Source organism: Nerophis ophidion, linkage group LG19, assembly GCF_033978795.1.
Source record: "Nerophis ophidion isolate RoL-2023_Sa linkage group LG19, RoL_Noph_v1.0, whole genome shotgun sequence".
Taxonomy (NCBI): Eukaryota; Metazoa; Chordata; class Actinopteri; order Syngnathiformes; family Syngnathidae; genus Nerophis; species Nerophis ophidion.
The window spans coordinates 16,055,673-16,075,926 of NC_084629.1; the positions used below are offsets into that span (position 1 = coordinate 16,055,673).

General features: G+C 42.0%; 1 protein-coding gene and 1 long non-coding RNA gene across 2 annotated transcripts in view; both read left to right on the forward strand.

Annotated features, from left to right (window-relative positions):
* The window catches only part of LOC133537756 (uncharacterized), a 247,533-nt gene that overhangs the window by 179,532 nt on the left and 47,747 nt on the right, over positions 1–20,254 (forward strand). The window lies entirely within an intron of this gene.
* LOC133537755 (transcription factor Sox-1a-like) lies at positions 16,887–18,853 on the forward strand. The gene has a single exon (XM_061878839.1). It carries the CDS (start codon positions 17,134–17,136, stop codon positions 18,244–18,246), a length of 1,113 nt encoding a protein of 370 aa, XP_061734823.1. The 5' UTR covers positions 16,887–17,133; the 3' UTR covers positions 18,247–18,853.

Consider the following 20,254-nt stretch of genomic DNA (forward strand, 5'->3'; position numbering starts at 1 on the left):
GGCGCAGTGGGAGAGTGGCCGTGCGCAACCCGAGGGTCCCTGGTTCAATCCCCACCTAGTACCAAACTCGTCACGTCCGTTGTGTCCTGAGCAAGACACTTCACCCTTGCTCCTGATGGGTGCTGGTTATCGCCTTGCATGGCAGCTCCCTCCATCAGTGTGTGAATATGTGTGAATGAGTGAATGTTGAAATAGTGTCAAAGCGCTTTGAGTACCTTGAAGGTAGAAAAGCGCTATACAAGTACAAACCATTTATTTATTTATTTATTAGTAAAAAGTTACTTCATACATTGAACTTGTGTGCTTATGACACGGTCTTGTTGACATACAGCCACATCAAAAGTAGCGCACATGTCACAACAAACGCCTCAGTAGCAGTGTTGAAACATAGATAAAAGTAATTAATTACATTACTTGTTATAAGTAAAAGTAACGCTGTTAGCAATGCCGTTAAATATCGCTGTTATACACAACACTTCTTAGGGTGTACATTCCTACTACACCTATTCTTTTGCTCCTAACACAAGTTCTTTCTGCTTCAAAAGTATTTGCCAAAAAAATTTAAAAATGTAAAGTAAAGGCAGAATGTGTTACGCTGTGGTCGCATGGTAATGCACGGATCGTTTCCCCAAGATGCAGACGGAACTTCAGAGGCAGCCTGCAGGTAGAAAAATAATTTATTTTCCATAAATCAGTCAAGAATAAAAGAATCCACAGAAAAGCGTCCCGATAGCATGGGAAGCTAAGGCGGAGCTTAGCACAGGAACACAAATCAAAAAGGTATTCAAACGTAACTTGTTGCATGAAGCAAAGAAAACAGCCGGACCGAGTGTGGCGAAAGGCAGGAATAAATAGCTCTCTGATTAGTGCCAAGGAACAGGTGAGCGTCTCGAACACTTATCAGAGGCAGGCCAAAATAATCGGCAGGCCAAAATAATCAGCACCCATGGCAACCAAGAAAACATAAACCTAGGGGTGCTGAAACAGAACTAAGGGAGTCTTTAAACTAAAACAAAACATGATCTGGGCAACGGATCATCGCAGTTCCCCCCTGCTTAATGACATATTCTAGATTTCCCCAGAAAAAAACTAACAGAACAGGCTCAAAAGTCACGGGACAGCAGAGGGAGGACTTGGTGGTGTGTCGCCAGACCAAGTGTCCTGGAATCCTCCGGAGACAAGTCAGGTGGCGGCGGCGGATCAAATGTCGCTGCAATAGGCGAGGCGGGCGACCATGGAACAGCCACATCCGTGGCCGTCGAGAAGGTGGACGTGAGTGGCGCCAAAACCCCAGCAGCCGACGAGTGCCATGCCCAAGTCCTGGCCGTCGCCGCTGTTGGTGCAAGGGGCGTCCATTAATTGGCCACTGAGGAAGCCACATGCGGGCGCCTAATGGCCACTTGTGCGGCAGACCAGCTGGAGGCAACGATGCAGGAGACAATGGCGGCTCCGTGGGACAGCCCGCCGGAGACAAGGAAGATGGCAGCGCTGTGGGACAGTCCGCCAAAACAAGGAAGATGCAGTGACTAGAAAGATGGCGACGCCGTGGGAGGAGCCGCCGAAGACGTTGTCGTGGGAGGAGCAAGCGGCTGGGCAAGAAGCGTGTCTGGAGTTTGAGGACAAGGCGGCTGGACAGGAGATGTGTCCGGAGCTCGAGTAGTAGACAGCTGGGCTGGAGATGTGGAGCTTGAACAGCAGGAAGAGGAGGTTGCCGAAGTGCAGGCAGTGGAGCTGGTCAAGGTGCAGGCAGAGGAAGTCGCAGTACCGCAGGCATAGGAGGCCGCCGAGGTGCAGGCAAAGGAGACCGCACAGCAGGAAACGGTGAAGATGGCGGTGGCTGTGCAGCAGGAGACGGAGAGGACGGCAGGCGTCTGCAGGCCTGCTGCCGAGCAGGATTGTACCTCCAACTCCAGCTCCCTCCGCTTGACTCATTGGGGGCGGAGCTTGTGTCCTGGACGGCGGGGACTGACCTGGTGATCTTGGCTGTAAAAAAAATATTCTGGTAGTCCCCTCCGGTTAAATGAATGTCCTTAGCGGGAGGTTGACTGAATGGTTGTGAAAAAAAGTATTGCTGCCTGACGTCATTAGAATACACCAGCAGAGCGACGTCATTGGAAAGCGCTGGTGGAGTGATGTCATCGAAGCGTGTATCTAGCTGGCTAACAGCTTAAGAGGAGAAATGTTTGGCGAAATGATTGACGGGATTACCCAACATGGAAGGAGAGGAAGACAAAACTGATTGTGGCGTGCTTCTATCCGGAGGAGGAGCTTGAGGGGTCAGTGCGTCCTGGCAGCAAGTTGAAGCCTATTTGGATGGCCTCCACCTTCGCTGATGTGTCTGAGACAGAGTTGCGACGATGTCCCCGGGACAAACAGAGTCGATGGGGACCAGCAAACCCTCAGGGCACCACATCAGACTGTCCATCTCCTCGGAAGAATAGTGGAACATCTCCACTTCCATCGTTTTAAGCACCATCCACGTACCCAAGTCCAGCTATTCTATGTCTGCTGCGGGGTCACTTCTTGCTGGCTGTTTTCTGTAACGCTGTCACATGGTATTGTGCGGATCGTTTCCCCAAGATGCAGACGGAACTCCAGAGGCGGCATGCAGGCAGGAATATGATTTCCATCCATCCATTCCCTACCGCTTATTTCCTTCAGGGTCGCGAGGGGTGCTGGAGCCTATCTCAGCTACAATCGGGCGGAAGCCGAGGTACACCCTGGACAAGTCGCTACGTCATCACAGGGCCAACACAGATAGACAGACAACATTCACACTCACATTCTCACACTAGGGCCAATTTAGTGTTGGCGATCAATCTATCACCAGGTGCATGTCTTTGGAGGTGGGAGGAAGCCGGAGTACCAGGAGGGAACCCACGCAGTCACGGGGAGGATATGAAAACCTTTGTATTGTGAGGCCTGAGGCATTTAATTTTCCATAAATCAGTCAAGAAAACAAGAATAAACAGAAAAGTGTGCCGATAACATGGGAAGCTACGGCGAAACTTAGCACAGAAACAAGAATCAAAAAAGTATTCAAACGTAAACACAAACCCAGGGGTGCTGAAACAGAAGTAATGTGGTCTTTTAGACCAAAACAAAACATGATCTGGGGAACGGATCATCACAGTGTGCAGCGTTATTCCTATGAATCTCACTGAACAGATGTCCTGTATGCTACACCAAGGTCATGTGGTACATTAGTTTGGTAGTTTGAATTTCCTTATGTTTCATACAACTTTGGAGGCCAATTGTGCCCCTAAAACATATAGTACGTATTGGGTTTCACCGTATAGCGAACTGCTTCAATCAATCAATCAATCAATCAATCAATCAATCAATCAATGTTTATTTATATAGCCCTAAATCACAAATGTCTCAAAGGACTGCACAAACCACTAAGACTACGACATCCTCGGAAGAACCCACATTAGGGCAAGGAAAACTCACACCCAGTGGGCAAGGAGAACTCACACCCAGTGGGACGCCAGTGACGATGATTATGAGAACCCATATGTGGGCAGCCCCCCCCCCCTCTAGGGGACCGAAAGCAATGGATGTCGAGCGGGTCTAACATGATACTGTGAAAGTTTAATCCATAGTGGCTCCAACACAGCTGCAAGAGTTCAGTTCAAAGCGGATCCAAGACAGCAGCGAGAGTCCCGTCCACAAGAAACCATCCCAAGCAGAGTCGGATCAGCCGCGTAGAGATGTCCCCAACCGATACACAGGCGAGCGGTCCATCCTGGTTCCCGACTCTGAACAGCCAGTACTTCATCCATGGCCATCGGACCGGACCCCATCCCTCGTGGAGGGGGGGACAGAGAAGAAAAACAAAAGAAGCGGCAGATCAACTGATCTAAAAAGGAGGTCTATTTAAAGGCTAGAGTATAAAAATGAGTTTTAAGGTGAAACTTAAATGCTTCTACTGAGGTAGCATCTCAAACATTCCAGAGTACTGGAGCCCGAACGGAAAACGCTCAATTGCCCGCAGACTTTTTTCGGGCTTTAGGAATCACTAATAAGCCGGAGTCCTTTGAACGCAGATTTCTTGCCGAGACATATGGTACAATACAATCGGCAAGATAGGCTGGAGTTAGACCGTGTAGTATTTTATACATAAATAGTAAAACCTTAAAGTCACATCTTAAGTGCACAGGAAGCCAGTACAGGTGAGCCAGTACAGGCGTAATGTGATCAAACTTTTTTGTTCTTGTCAAAAGTCTAGCAGCCGCATTTTGTACCAACTGTAATCGTTTAATGCTAGACATGGGGAGACCCGAAAATAATACGTTACAGTAGTCGAGACGAGACTGCTTAAACAGGAATGGTAAATCCAATTGGGTGCATTTCATCTTTTGTTGATTTACACGGTAGTCTCTAAACCGAAAAAAGAAGCAGCTCACAGGGCCTTATTTCAGTGCTAAATAAATGCAGACTCACCCACCTGCAACAAGTGCTTGGCAGTGATATTCTACAAATACCATTATTTTAAGTATTGTAGCGTCCTGACAGAAGCACAAAGAGTCTGACACTCTTTTCAAGTTTAGCGCTATCCTTAACATGCCAACAACAGCCCTCATAGCATCACAGCTCTAGCCTAGCCAGACAACACTGCATTTCCTCATTATGCACCAATGTCAATTATTAGAGAGAGGTTGCATTCAGAAACACCTGGAATTTTGAGCATCAAACCTTATCATTTAAAGAACGTCCGACAACACACCGACAAGGTTCCAAAAAATAGTCGAAAAAACGGAAAATAACAGAGCAGAGACCCGGTGTTTGTAATGTGAAAATGAATATGGCGGGTGTGTTACCTCGGTGACGTCACGTTTTGACGTCATCGCTAAAAGACCGATAAACAGAAAGGGGTTTAATTTGCCAAAATTCACCCATTTAGAGTTCGGAAATCGGTTAAAAAAATACATGGTCTTTTTTCTGCAACATCAAGGTATATATTGACACTTGCATAGGTTTGGTGATAATGTTCCCCTTTAATATTTGGTAGAGTAGCCTTTGTTTGCAATTGCAGAAGTCAAACGCGTCCTGTCCCATGAGCAGAAAAACACTTTTAAAGGCAGACTAACAGGTCTTTGAGTGTCAGAATTCTAGCTGATAGACAGGTGTTCTAATACTTATTTTCAGCTGTATCACATGAATAAATTGTTAAAAAAAATCATAGATTGTGATTTCTGGATTTTTCTTTTTAGGTTATCTCTCAGACCCCTCCATGATTTCTAAGTGGGAGAACTTGCAAAATAGCAGGGTCTTCAATTACTTATTTTCTTGACTGTTCATATATATATATATATATATATATATATATATATTAATAATCATTTTTTTAAACAAGACTTTCAAGCCATCTCAATTCAACCCGAAAGAGCTTTTAAGACCTGTAATCTTCCATCCATCCATCCATTTTCTACCAATTGTCCCTTTTGGGGTCGCGGGGAGGTGTTGGAGCCTATCTCAGCTCCATTCGGGTGGAAGGCGGTGTACACCCTGGACAAGTCGCCACTTCATCGCAGGGCCAACACAGATAGACAGACAACATTCACACACTAGGGCCAATTTAGTGTTGCCAATCAATCAATCAATCCCAAGTTGCATGTTTTTGTAGGTGGGAGGAAGCCAGAGTACCCGGAGGGAACCCCTGCAGTCACGGGGAGAACATGCAAATTCCACACAGAAAGATCCCGAGCCCGGGATTGAACTCAGGACTACTGTTTTGAAAAAGTTTCATTGTAATTATTTTACAAAAAATTCATTGTGAGAATCAGTTCTAATCGAGAATTGTTTTAAATCAAGAATCGATACTGAATCGAATCGTCAACACAGCAATCAGAAATGGATCAAGATGTTAGGTTCCCATAGATTCACACCCCTATTATTCTTACGTGTCATTGGTCCAAATGCTCAAGTTTCGTGCACCTTTAGATGCAAATCTTCCCTAAAAGATTGCTTGAATTTTTATATTTACGATTTCATGGACATTCTTTGTGAGTTCCACCGTAACCCCACCTGCTTAAAAAGGTAGCGGAAATCAAAGTGGGTCCAGTTATTTCACAAAACTTCCTGTGTCTTCTTTGTCTTCCCTCACTTGTTTGAAAAAGCTAAAGAAAAAGCAAAATGTGCAGAGTTATTCCTGGATGTCCTCAAAACTGAGCTCTTGTATGCTGACATCTTGCGTCAATCTCTGACGTTTTCCCCGACTTAAGAGGCATATTTTTCCCTCAAAGTATCTTCCGCTTTGGAGGTTCCACTTTATTTGGGCTTATTTATGTCTTCATTCAAATATGCTCCCCTCGTCATTTCTGAAATAATAATGGGATATTTCTTTTGGGTTTGTCAACTGTGATAAGATGATTATCAGAAAGGTCTGTGGCATATTGTGGCGAGAGTCTCTCCTTGGCCGCTGGAGTAGGTAATCCTGGGTAATAGCATTACGGACACAGTGTTTTCCTAAAGACCATGATTATCCACTGCTGTTTGAGCCGGATTGACATTGGCCTCCCTGGTCCTCTCCCTCCCTCTTTGTGTACCCACTTCTTCTTCTTCTTCGTGGTGGAGGTGGTGGTGGTGTCATCCTGCATCTGACTCACCACTCCACTCCATCAAGCCCTTGTATGCGCTCTCAGGATCAGCAGCGAGGAGATGAAAATACCGAGCGACAAAAGAACAAATTGCTCGTAGACAAGAGTGGCCCAGATTTTGAATCGCGCTGTCGAAAGGAGCGTGCACACCTTCTCTCTTTGGCAGTTTGAGGTTAGCTCTCGGCTCGGGGAGGACGTGCCAAGTCGGGGCCATCTGGAACACATCACGTCCGCACACGCGAGTTTATCCCGACACGGCAGTCTTGTAACTAACGCAGAACTGGATCTTTTGACATCTTGTCTATCCGTTCAGATTGGATTTGTAATACTGGATGTGCGTGCGCGTGTGTGCGTGCGTGCGTGTGTCCCGCTCAGCCGGAAAATAACATTCTGTTCTTTCCCGTTCAATATGTGCTACTCAGCCTTTTATTAGGAACACCTGCACAGTCTAAAAATAACTGTCTTGACAAAAATAAAAACTCTGAGTTTCGATTGGCTTTTGATATAACAATATTGTAAAAGGTCCTAAAAAACAAATGCTTACTACTGTACAGAGGACACTTGTTGTCATTATAATGACATCAAGTGTCCTCTGTAGTAAGCATCTGTTTTTTATCTATTCGTTTTGTCAGTTACACATTTCGGCAAGAAAATAGTCCCACAATGCAAAACAAAATTGTCTACTGCAGAGGACAATAATTCTCTGGAGGATATGGAACAATTAGGAGTGTAACAATTGGTCGATATGTCAATAGATTAATGTTTATTCCTAATTTCAAGTATTTCTGTGCTGTGCAAATTTGCCTTCCGAAATATAAGTATCGATCCAAAATTGTTTTAAAAGGGAATCCATCGATTTTATACTACAAAAAGAAAAACATTGGATTTAAGAACAAAATACTTTATATGAGGATTAAAACTTTGAAAAATAAGGATGTTAGACATTAAGTAAATTTTGCCCATCTGTGACAAAACAAAAATGGCGGCTACCTACGGTGGCTGAGAAAGGTCACAACAACTGCAAATGCTACAACACCATAATTTAAAGCCACAACGCAAATTTGAGCCACATGAGACGAGACCGGCAAAACGGAAGTGACAGCTGAGCAAGTTATGGCGTTGCATCAACTTCCAGAACACAACAACATAAAGTGTGACAAACAAGGCACTTCTGGCAGGAAAGGAAAAGTTGTTTGATCAGAAAGAAAGAGATGGATGAAGGAGGCCATGAAAATTAGGAGGGGGGGCAACACCGTCATCAGGGATGAGGAGACATACATGCTTCCGCACACGTGGAACACTGTCCGTCATTGGCGACGCCAGATAGTGTATGGCCGGGTCAGGGAACTTTATTTTGCAGGTAGACATACTGTTAAAATATTGCTTTCTGCAGTTTTATTGAAAATGTCTTGAATGTTGCCACTGTGAGCAAAAAAGGTTTCCCTGTTACTTCAACCTCAAGTGTTGGTTGGACTTTATTCAAATAAGATGTAAATGCATTTGTCATTAATTTGCTTGTTTGTGGGCATAATTCATTTATACATAATTTGCATCCAAGAAATTACAGGAATATAGAAAACGTCACCTTCACGGTGGCAGAGGGGTTAGTGCGTCTGCCTCACAATACGAAGTTCCTGCAGTCCTGGGTTCAAATCCAGGCTCGGGATCTTTCTGTGTGGAGTTTGCATGTTCTCCCCGTGAATGCGTGGGTTCCCTCCGGGTACTCCGGCTTCCTCCCACTTCCAAAGACATGCACCTGGGGATAGGTTGATTGGCAACACTAAATTGGCCCTAGTGTGTGAATGTGAGTGTGAATGTTGTCTGTCTATTTGTGTTCACCCTGCGAGGAGGTGGTGACTTGTCCAGGGTGTACCACGCCTTCCGCCCGATTGTAGCTGAGATAGGCGCCAGCGACCCCGAAAGGGAATAAGCGGTAGAAAAGGGATGGATGGGATGGATGGACCTTCAGTATCCAGTATTTATGTTACAGTTGCACTGCTTGATTTTTCTTTTTTTTTTTTTATAAAAAGTTACTGAATTGATTTCAACTCACTGAATTGTTTCGAATCGAATTGTCCTCAAAAAATGTGATTGTTTCTGAACCGTATTGGCAACCACAAATATCGAATTGTTGTTAAAGTGAATCGTTACACCAAGGGTTCCTATTAGGTCGATCGCAAGCTACCGGTCGATCGCGAAGGGTGTGTCAGTCGATCACCTGCCAGGCATTAAAAAGAAACTCTCAAAATTAGCGATCATCAATCTTCACTATGACGTCACTTTATTGACATTCTCGGCACCCAAGGATTTTGTGAGATGACTCTGGCTGCTGCGAACTCAAATTTAATTAAAAAAACGACCGTCAGGAAGGCGAGAAGCACTTTTAATTTTAACAGACTTTCGCTTCAAACCTGCTGTCAAAAGCCTAAAGACTGATCGCACATTTCCTGTTTTCACAATAAAAGCGCTGCTCCATCCTGCCTGCGCTTACAAAATAAGAGTCAGAAAGCTAGCGCACACAAGCTAACAAGACATGGAGTTTGCCGTCAATGTATTTCTTGTGATGTGTAAAAAAACTAATACGAAAGCTGGGCAAATAAGATGCCAAAAACCAGCCACTTTCATGTGGTATTGGACAGAAAGGGGGACTTTTTTTTCCTCCTCCATTAGAAAATATGGAAGTTACCAGTACTACTGTGAATCCTGTCTGATTCCAATCATTGCAAGTCATCAGAATTAGGTAATACATCAACTTATATTGTTGTCTTCATGAAAGAAACAAATCTATATGTGTTAAACGTGCCTGTATTTTTATTGAACACATTTAACATGTTAACAAAAAAACATTTGTTTTTATAAATTAATAAATACATATATAATATATTTAAATTATATTTATTTACATTTGTATATCTAAATATACAATACAGATCAAAAGTTTGGGCACACCTCCTCATTCAATGTGTTATCTTTATTTTCATGGCTATTTACATTGTCAATTGTCATTGAAGTCATCAAAACTATGAATGAACACATGTGGAGTTATGTACTTAACAAAAAAGGTGAAATAACTGAAAATATTTTATATTGTAGTTTCTTCAAAATAGCCCCCCACCTTTTGCTCTGATTACTTTTTCGCACACTCTTGGCATTCTCTCTGAGCTTCAAAATTTAGTCACCTGACATGGTTTTCACCTCACAGGTGTGCTTGAAGCTCATCGACAGAATGCCAAGAGTGCCCAAAGCAGTAATCAGAGCAATTTTGAATTTTGAATCCCTTGAAGAGCATGGAAACCTGCGAAACAGGCTTGTAGATATGAAATGGCCACTGTGTTTTTTCCTTCGCCTGCTGAAAAAGTGTGGGCACCTCTGCGCCACACACTAATATGGGTTTGTTATTGTTATCAGGTAAAACTCATTTTCAACACTTTTTACTGCTACTGTTATACAATGTGTAGTGAGTGTGTTTACTGTGGTTATCTTCTGTTTTTATTTATTTGTGTACCTCTAAATAAGGTAGCTGTAATACTAGAAACTATAGCTGTGTCTCAATTCGGAGGCTGCATCCTTTCAAGGACCCAGCCCATGTGGTCAACAAAGTGTGAGTCCTTGCGAGAGTCCGTCAGGAGCGACTGGAGTAATATGAATTAGGACGGTCCAGCCTTCGGGACGCTTCCTAGTTACGTCAGTTGTCCCAGCCCTGACATTTACATCATGTATCTGCTGCACAGTCGCCCGAGTTTGAATAATGGCGAATTTAAGAGAAGAATGTTGGATTGTTTTTGTGTTCTCTTGGTCCTTTACCTTATTTTGGAGGAAGCGGCTTAGATCTACCGGCACCGGCATCATGTGATTTTCCTGCGATTACAGTCGACCGTAAACATATGACATATTTGTCAAATATGTCATATGTTGACAAATATTTTAAAACTCTTATTCTTATTTATTAGTTAATGATGGATTTCTTTTTAATGCTTGTGAATGGTTGTTTTAGTGCTACATGTACCTTTTAAAAACACACAGACAACCCAGAAGATGTTCCAGAAAGAGTCCTCATGGTCTATCCATTCCGCAACCCCACACCATCCTATTTAGCACAATTACTTTATTTTTCAGACTATAAGTCGCAGTTTTTTTCATACTCCGGAGCGACTTGTGTGTGAAATTATTAACACATTACTGTAAAATATCAAATAATATTATTTATCACGTTCGCGGAAGAGACGAAGAAAATGTCAGCAGTCGTCACACACACGTTGACCAATAAGAATTTGGCGGGGGAGAGTCATGGCAGAAGTGCATTGTGGGTCATGGAATAATAATAATAATAATAATAATGTATTAGATTTATATCGCGCTTTTCTATTGTTAGATACTCAAAGCGCTCACAGAGAAGTGGGAACCCATCATTCATTTACACTTGGTGGTGGTAAGCTACATATGTAGCCACAGCTGCCCTGGGGTAGACTGACGGAAGCGAGGCTGCCAGTTTGCGCCTACGGCCCCTCCGACCACCACCTATCATTCATTCATCATTCATTCACCAGTGTGAGTGGCACGGCGGGCAAGGGTGAAGTGTCCTGCCCAAGGACACAACGGCAGCGATTTGGATGTCAATAGGTGGGAAGCGAACCTGCACCCCACAGGTTTCAAGAACGGCCGCTCTACCCACTACGCCATGCCGCCCCCAAATGGAATGCTAACTGCTATATGCTACATGCTAATGCCGTAGCTAATAAAATGGATAATTTCATCGTTGGCAGTAACTTATAAAAACTGAGAAGGGCTTAACAAAAATGGCACCGAAAAGGAGATCATGAACTGCAGATTACAAGCTGAACGTAGTGAAATATGCAGCAGAAAACGACAAAAGGAAGTGGCGCATACCTTTGGAGTTGGAAGAGTTGTTTAGAATCGACATAGAGGAAAAACATTTCATTGGATTTATCGAGTAGGAGTGACAGATTGTTGGGTAAACGTATAGCATGTTCTATATGTTATATTTATTTGAATGACTCTTACTATAATATGTTGCGTTAACATACCAGGCACCTTCTCAGTTGGTTATTTATGCGTCATATAACGTACACTTATTCAGACTGTTGTTCACTATTCTATATTTATTTTAAATTGCCTTTCAAATGTCTATTCTTGGTGTTGGATTTTATCAAATAAATTTCCCCCAAAAATGCGACTTATTCCAGTGCGACGTATATATGTTTTATTCCTCTTTATTATGCATTTTCAGCCGTTGCAGCGATTTATAATCCGAAAAATACGGTAATGTAGTTTTCTAATCTTGTCAATTCGATTGAATTATAGCAAGAAATAGTAAATATTGGGTGGGATATCAATTGTGATAGCATAGTATTATTATTATCATATCAGTATTTGCAATGAAGACAAAGTAAATGAACCACAGCTGCAGTTTCAGCCCATACAGTACGTTTATTTATTTATATAGGTTATACAAACACTTAGTCTTAAATAATTATCCAAATTGGTATGTATGTGTTTTGTGTCATTTATTTTTGGTCTGTTGTCCTTTCAATTGCTTTGTCCAAGACCAAGGTAATTATAGATAATCATTTATAGAAGTAAACATTTAAAAAAAAAACATGCAATTGTACACAAAAAACAGCAATGACTAATATCAGTACATTGATGCACACGTTTACTATACTTCACTATTACAGCCACACATTTATACGACATAATTAGGTCAAAAAAGCTCGGGACACAAAGCAGTCTGCAATATTTGGCTTTCCGTCAGTGTAAAGAGAGGAGCAAAGAGCACGAAGATTGCTTAACATTACGATAGTCGAGGTCTCGTATTTTAACACAAATTTATACCACTACTGTCGCCCCAGCTTAACATGATGTGGTGTTTTAGGTGTTTTAAAAAAAGAAATAAAGCTATACTCACATTTTAAAGACACTCTTACCGCTCCACATGGCACCTCCATTTTGTAAGTAATTTTCAGAGTTGAGTCCGCAAAGGATCTTGGAATTGAAAAGGGTGAGAAGTGTACAGGGCACGCACACTTGTTGCGAATGGGGAAAAAAAGGACACATTTGTCGGCCGGATTCGAAGGACGCATGGGGATTTTTGAATTGGGACAGTAAACGCACTCTCATAGATTCATAACCTGGGGAGGCACTTACCGACGAAACTTCCACATTTCGATGTCCAGCCCCTGAGCCCCAGAGCCCTTGGGCTCTTGAAACTGCGGCCCTCTTCATTATGTAGTTGAATAGCCCTGCTCTAGATGCTCGACATGCCTCCATTTGAAATGCTCCTGTGTGACAGACGTATGAAAAGCAAAATCTTGTTTCAATGTGTTCAGGGGGAAATGTTCTCATTTATAATTATGTTTTCACTTGCAAGTGGCCAAAGCCCTTTTCCTCCTTTTGTCGCTGCTGATCACGCTTACTCGGGCATGTTCATATCTATCCGGAAAAACACGAGCGATGATGTCACCGACTACTGTTGACAAATGAATTTATCAGCAACAAATTGTATTGCCGTTTTTTGTCGACGATGACAAATCGTTGCACCTCTAATTGCTCAAAAAAATCTCGATTTGCCTAAAATACCTCGAAAGTTGTGTTTATTTTTCGGCCAAAAAGACCAACACTTATTCCAAAAGCAGCGTCCATTTGAAGGACTTTGTTTTACACTTTTTTGACGGTTATTGTTTTAAATAAATACGAGACACTCATCATCTTCGCTGTACACCCTTTTCAAGGGTTAACTTGCGTGTCTAGATTTGTTTGTTTGGCTTTTTTGTGACCTTTAACCAAAAAGGAGCTTCCTCAATAAATTAAAAAGCCAAATATATTACAGCAGTGGTGAACTTCTTTTTACACGTATTATTAGAGAATGCAAAAAAACTAAACGCCACCTTAATCATTTTTTTCCTTTTGTTCTTTCCATTATTTTTGTTTGTGTAACAGTAGTGGTTAGCATATTTTTACACTTCAATAGAACACATAAGGAACACCTGCAACTCATTAATTGGCAGTACATCCTTGTCATGCTGGTTATTTATTTTTCATTTTACATATGGTTAAAAATGTTACTGAAAACATTAACTGTGCACACTGTTTCCTGTGTTCTTAAACAACACATTCACAGTACAAACCCATTAATGCATCTATATTTATTACTGCTATTGTACCATCACCTTGTCCCCACATTCAGGTAAAGCAACTGCTCCCCCCTCACCCACGGTCTGTGCACACGGCTGTCACAACCACATGTTGGCAAGCTGTGCATGCTCATGTAAACTGAATTATTATTGAATTTGGATACAAACAGGAATTATTACACTCACTGCATGCATATGATTTACAAAGTCAACCCTACACTCTTCTAAAAAAACATTTGAGGTGCATGTTTGAGGTCCCCGGGGGCTTGGGATTTTTAGGGGGTTGCATGCTCACCAAGTCATGCCCCCTCCTTCTCCTCAAATTAGTAACCAACCGCCTTTCATAACCCATGCAGCTCTCCATGTAGCCCAATCATGCTGGAGAGCCACAAACGTTCTATTTATTAGAATACTTGTTTGCTATTGTTCTGTGTCACACAAAAGCGGCCCCCCTGCCCATTATGTTAGCAGCGAGACCCCTTTTTTTCCCAGAAAGCAACAATAACTTGGAAGTATCTTTTATGTGTGTGCGTGTGCGTGCATGTGTGTGTGTAAAAAGTGTCATTGGTGTGTGTGTGTGTGTGTGCTGTTGGCTCTTAAACGGGCACCGTGTGCTCAGATGCTCTTGGCAGTATTCTAGCTTGTAGCGGCCATGCCTCTACTTATGGGTGCATTTAATTATATTTTTCAGATTTTTTTAAGATGCTGGGTGAGAAATCTACCTGAAAGTGGACGTGGGATACACGCGTAAGTGAGGTGGTGGAAAAGCCTCATTGTGGATTTGTGTTGCATCGCGATCTGTTTGAAAATGACTTCTTATTCAAGGTGGTTCATTAGAAGCTGGGGTTTGATTTTTGGAAATATTTGATTGGACTAGTTGCTTCTTTTACAAGAAGACATCTTTTATGGTGATGAATGTGCATTGGATTGAGAGTAATAGTGCAAAAGACAAATTAGTGAGGGTTTATGTGTGTGTGTTTTTTTTAAACACAACTCTTTATGTTTTTATTCTTGCATTAGACCCTCATAGTTGTGCACTTTCATAGCAGGGTGCACGAAAGAGATGGCTTGGAGAGTTTGTTTAAAAAAATGTGGTGGGGTTTTTTTGTGCATGGAAAAGGGAGGGTGTTGGGTGAAAGTGGGGATTTAGCAGAGTGCTGGTGTCACTCTGGAGGTTAATCCCACACAGGAAGTAACTCAGCAACTTTTTTTCTGAATGATGACACACACTTCTAGGTTATGTGTGGTATTTGTCAGATTGCATTTTAGTATTTATTTGATATTCATTGTGGCTATGTTAAATATGCCCAAAACTGTCCACATCTATCTTTTTCTTTAAAATAATACAGAGCAAATAGATATAAGTAATTGTTGTACAATTAAATCCATAAATTATGTTACATATTGATACATTCAAATTTATTTTTGAATATGACTGTTTAACTACAACTGTGTATTATTTATTAATTTTGTTTTATTATATGTGTTTTAAGTGTTGCTTGATTTGTTTGAGTTCTTTTGGGATAGTATGTCAACATGATCATAAACATTACGATACTCTCTTATTTGAAATTAAAATTTGAATTAGATACAACAGCCAAAACAATTTGTGACATGGCAACATTGTTTATAATTTTATTATCATATTTGTTTTATTATTATTATTTTGTCCAGTCCATTTATGTAGATACAAAGGTATACAGATATGAATAATTAAATATTGGGTTCATTACAAAATACACTGTATAGTTTCCAAGCCATGCAAATAGTTTAGAAACTGGAATACAGCAAATCTAGTGACTGCATGTTACACACTTTGTGTTTAGTAAACTACAAGACCCACAATCCACTGAAGGGCATTGATGCTTGTCCCACTGCCAGGGCCATTGTCATTCAGCTTTAAATTATAATCCAACATTTCAATGATTTGTACAGTGACATATTGTTTTATGTATATACCTTCATATGTGTATGTATATATATATATATATATATATATATATATATATATATATATGTGTGTGTGTGTGTGTGTGTGTGTGTGTGTGTGTATATATGTGTGTATATGTATCCATCCATCCATTTTCTACTGCTGTCTGTATATTTATAACAAAAATATTTTGATGTATGTATATAGCTAGTTTCAAAAACAATATTTGCAAAAAGTGTTCACAGAACTATTGAATCAGCTGTTTACGGAAAAGCAACAGGCGATTTTTACAATAACTTTATCCCCCCCAAAAATTCTCATTCACAAATATATGTTTTTAATTCTCTTTATTTAGTTTGTCTATATTATGGTGAGCCCCTTTATTAAAATAGCTGTAATTCTCAAATGATGTCCAAAAGTGTGGCCACAGGTCGTTTTTATATTTTTAAATCCACTGATTTGAAAATATAATTGCATTAAAAATGATGGGGGAAAGAGAGCAAAAAGGTGGCTTACAAAAGTGTCCAAAGTGCGGCCGCTGGGAGATAGCACACAGTTCATTTATTGCACTAGTTTGATTAACCCTTTAGTTATTCTTTATGCTGCAGCAGTTGTTGAAAAAACTTTCGACACCACAAAAAGTTAAAATGTTGATGAGATTAACACAAAATCGAAAAGCAGGTATTTGTTAAAAAATATTTATTTATAACTTTAAATTGGATGGGTTTCTACCTTCTTTTTTTTTTTTTAAGAAAAAATGTTGCAAATAGCTTCAGCATCATGCATGCATGGATCTTTCAGTATGGCAGTCATGGAAAAAGTTTGTACACCCTTCTTCATAGAGGATTTTTGTTTATAGTTTTCAATCAGGTGATTTTTTTAAAGTTATTATCTATTTTCCTTTAGAAAAACCTAGACAATTCAGGCCCCGACTATACTTTAATTTAACAGCGCATAATACAAAATGTGAGAAACTTACACAACATTTACACAACTTGTATATTTCTAACTTACATGTAGCATGGATCCAAATTCCTTGTTGTTGTTTAGAAATGTTTAATTCCTCCTCCTCCTCTTCCTCCTCTTCCAACGTGTTGTGCCTCTGCTGGAGTCAGCTGACCCTGCAGCATGCAAATGAGCCTGCAAGCTGGCTCCTCATTGGCCGCCCGCGCCTCATTTAAGTGCTGTCAGTGCTGGCGTCAGATGGCCGCCGCTGCAAGCAACTTGCCAACTCGGAGTGTCTCCAATGTGCATTCTGTCACAGTGGATGTGAAGCAGCAGGGCGAAGGCTGCAGTCCTCATCAGGATTGGAAGAACATTTCTGGGGGGGGGGAATATACCTTTCACTTAAAGACTTTTGCACCCAAACATCCCGCGTGAGTGCAGAGATCATCGCATCCAACTTTTTTTTGTTTTCTTGCTGGTAAAGGTGTCAAGAAAAGCTGCTTGAATGTATAGCATGATGATGGAGACCGACCTCCACTCCCCCGGGCCCCAAACCAACACGGCCGGGGGGCCAACGGGGCCCAACGTGGGCTCCAAAGCGAACCAGGAGCGGGTGAAGAGACCCATGAACGCCTTCATGGTGTGGTCCCGCGGCCAGCGCAGGAAGATGGCGCAGGAGAACCCCAAAATGCACAACTCTGAGATCAGCAAGCGGCTGGGGGCCGAGTGGAAGGTGATGTCGGAGGCGGAGAAGCGGCCCTTCATCGACGAGGCCAAGAGGCTGCGCGCCATGCACATGAAGGAGCACCCGGATTACAAGTACAGACCCCGGAGGAAGACCAAGACGCTGCTGAAGAAGGACAAGTACTCCCTGGCCGGCGGACTGCTCTCTGGAGCCGGCGGCGCCGGCGGTTTAGGCATGACGTCCTCCACGGTTGGACAGCGGCTGGAGAGCCCGGGGGCGCCCCACGGAGGCTCTGCCGGCTACGCGCACATGAACGGCTGGGCGAACGGAGCCTACCCGGGCCAGGTGGCTGCAGCCGCGGCCGCCGCTGCCATGATGCAAGAGGCGCACCTCGCCTTCGGCCAGCACCCGGGCGGAAGCGCGCACCACGCACTCAACCACCACCACCACCACCACCACCCGCACCACCACGCGCACCACCACCACGCGCACCCGCACCACCACCACCACCACACCCCGCAGCCGGTGCACCGCTACGACATGAGCGCGCTCCAGTACAGCCCCATCTCGAACTCGCAGAGCTACATGAGCGCGTCCCCGTCCGGTTACGGCGCCCTCGGTTACACGCAGCACCAAGCCTCCGCTGTCTCCTCTTCATCCTCCTCCTCGTCCTCCTCTTCCTCCGCCGCCGCCGCCTCCTCCATGGGGACGCTGGGCTCGCTGGTGAAGTCCGAACCGAGCGTCAGCCCCCCGGTGACCGCAGCCCACCAGCGGGGGCCCTGTCCCGGGGACTTGAGGGAAATGATAAGCATGTACTTGCCCACCGGCGAGCCGGGGGACCCCGCCATGCAGAGCCGGATCCACGCCTTACCGGCACACTACCAGAGCGCCGCGGCCGGAGTGAACGGGACGGTCCCGCTGACGCACATCTGAGGACCCCACAGCCCCTCCCAGCCCCCTGATTTCTCTTCAATCATTGGAAATTGCAAACGAACACATAACCAAATATTTACCTCTTTTCTAGCCCCGCTCCTGTCAACTACCTGCTTTTTTGTACAGAATGTTTACCACACTGTAAATGAAGGCTAAATGCAACTTGCTTTATTGTTATTTTTGAACGGATATAGGGGGCTCAGATTTGTATTTTTTATTTTTGGTTATTGTGTTATAATCATCTTTTTCAGTCTAAGCTAACGCCTGGTGCATCTTAGACTTCCTATTAACCCCTACCCTCTTTTGTTTCTTGTAAGTTATTTAAAAAAAAAAAATGTCTCCAATATTAACAGAAAGTGCTTTACTAAAAAAAAAAAAAATTGGGAAGATTTTTTAAATTTTTTATTTTAAAGCGTTTTGTGTTTCCACTCCCGCCCTCCGTTTTATTGTAACAGTCCCTTATTGTACAATTGTGAATACTTTTAATATTTGAAAGGAAGAATGACTTGGCAACGTAATGTTTTAAATGTAATTTATGTGCTTTTCTCTGCAAAGGGGAAAAGCTCTTAAACTGAAATGACTGACACGCACACACACGCACACAAAATGGAATAAATTTCACAAGATGTTGCTTTGAATTATTTAGTTTGATTACACTTGTTTTTCTATTTAAATCAAAACTGCTTCTCATTTTTTTAATTGCATTAATTGTTTGTGTGCAAAAAAATATGTTGTAAATTAACATATATTTTTTTACATCCAATGTTGCGAATTAACCTTCAGTGTTCAGGCTCTAAATCATGTGTAATTTATTCTAATCATATATGCACTGCGAGGCCAATATGATAACAGCCTGGTTGGTGATAAATGTCACATTTTAGGCCTCACGTGACAAACCACCTGTTCGTGTTATTGCGGGAAACATGTATAAATGACAGGACATCTTTAAATGTCAAATAAGTGGATTCAATTTCGTAAATCACGTGGTGTTATTGAAAATGACCTGTAAAAAATATTTGGATATTTATCTTAGGGTTTTCATCTTAAATCTTAAAAAGCATGCGCTGCACTTCTTACCTGGAAAATGTGAATCATGTGTAATATAGCACTTACTAAATTGGCCCAATTTTTGAAGCAGAAATAATATTAAATTTTTGAACGGGAAATGGCTTTTTTTCCTTTTTTAATATTTGCAAAAGTTAAAGAGTAAATGACATTAAGTGAAATCTCCAAACTTTGCCCATTTTAAAAAGTCAATACATCAACAAGCAAAAATGTTCTCTTTGCATTTTAGGTGATATTACATCAATATACATTTTGGATTCAGTGTAAATATCACATTTCAATAAGATGCAAATATATTTGTCATCTGAATGAATGAAAGATTTTGATCAAATGTCTCACATTTGAGATACGTGCCAGCGCTCCCCGAAAGGAAAGGAAATAAGCGGTAGGAAAATGGATGGATGGTCTCACATTTGGAAAGGTTGCCAAGTCTTTATTTAATTTGATCATTGCATGCTCCATAACATTATTCATTATTAATATTCTCTCCAAAAAATGTGTGACCGATGAAATCCTTATTTGGAATCCCCTTTCTTTTCCACTCAGTCAAGGTGACAAGCCACATGCTGGGTAAATTGACTCATAAAAAACCCGCTCTTTTCAATTTCATTTTGTGCCAATTAGGATTAATAATCACTTAGATTTTATTTCTCTTTTGAATAATGAACACCGGTGAGAGTGCATGACGTCACGTTTAAAATTTCTGACAAGGCCCCGCAGCTGGTTTTGACGTTTACTTGCTTTTTTTTCCAGCATTTGAATTGCCTAAAGACTAAATGTCCATACACATGCAAATGAGGGAAACTTTATGGGGGTGGGGGGATCAATTAATCTAAAATACATAGTTAAAAGGGAGGGTTTGCTTGTTTCACATTGATGAAGAGTGACGGTTAAAGCTCTGAGGCCTCATTTCTGGCTAATAATAATAATAATAGAGGAGGGG

Excerpts from the sequence above, each read along its gene's own strand:
- LOC133537755 (XM_061878839.1), top strand. The coding sequence starts at position 17,134 with ATGTATAGCATGATGATGGAGACCGACCTCCACTCCCCCGGGCCCCAA.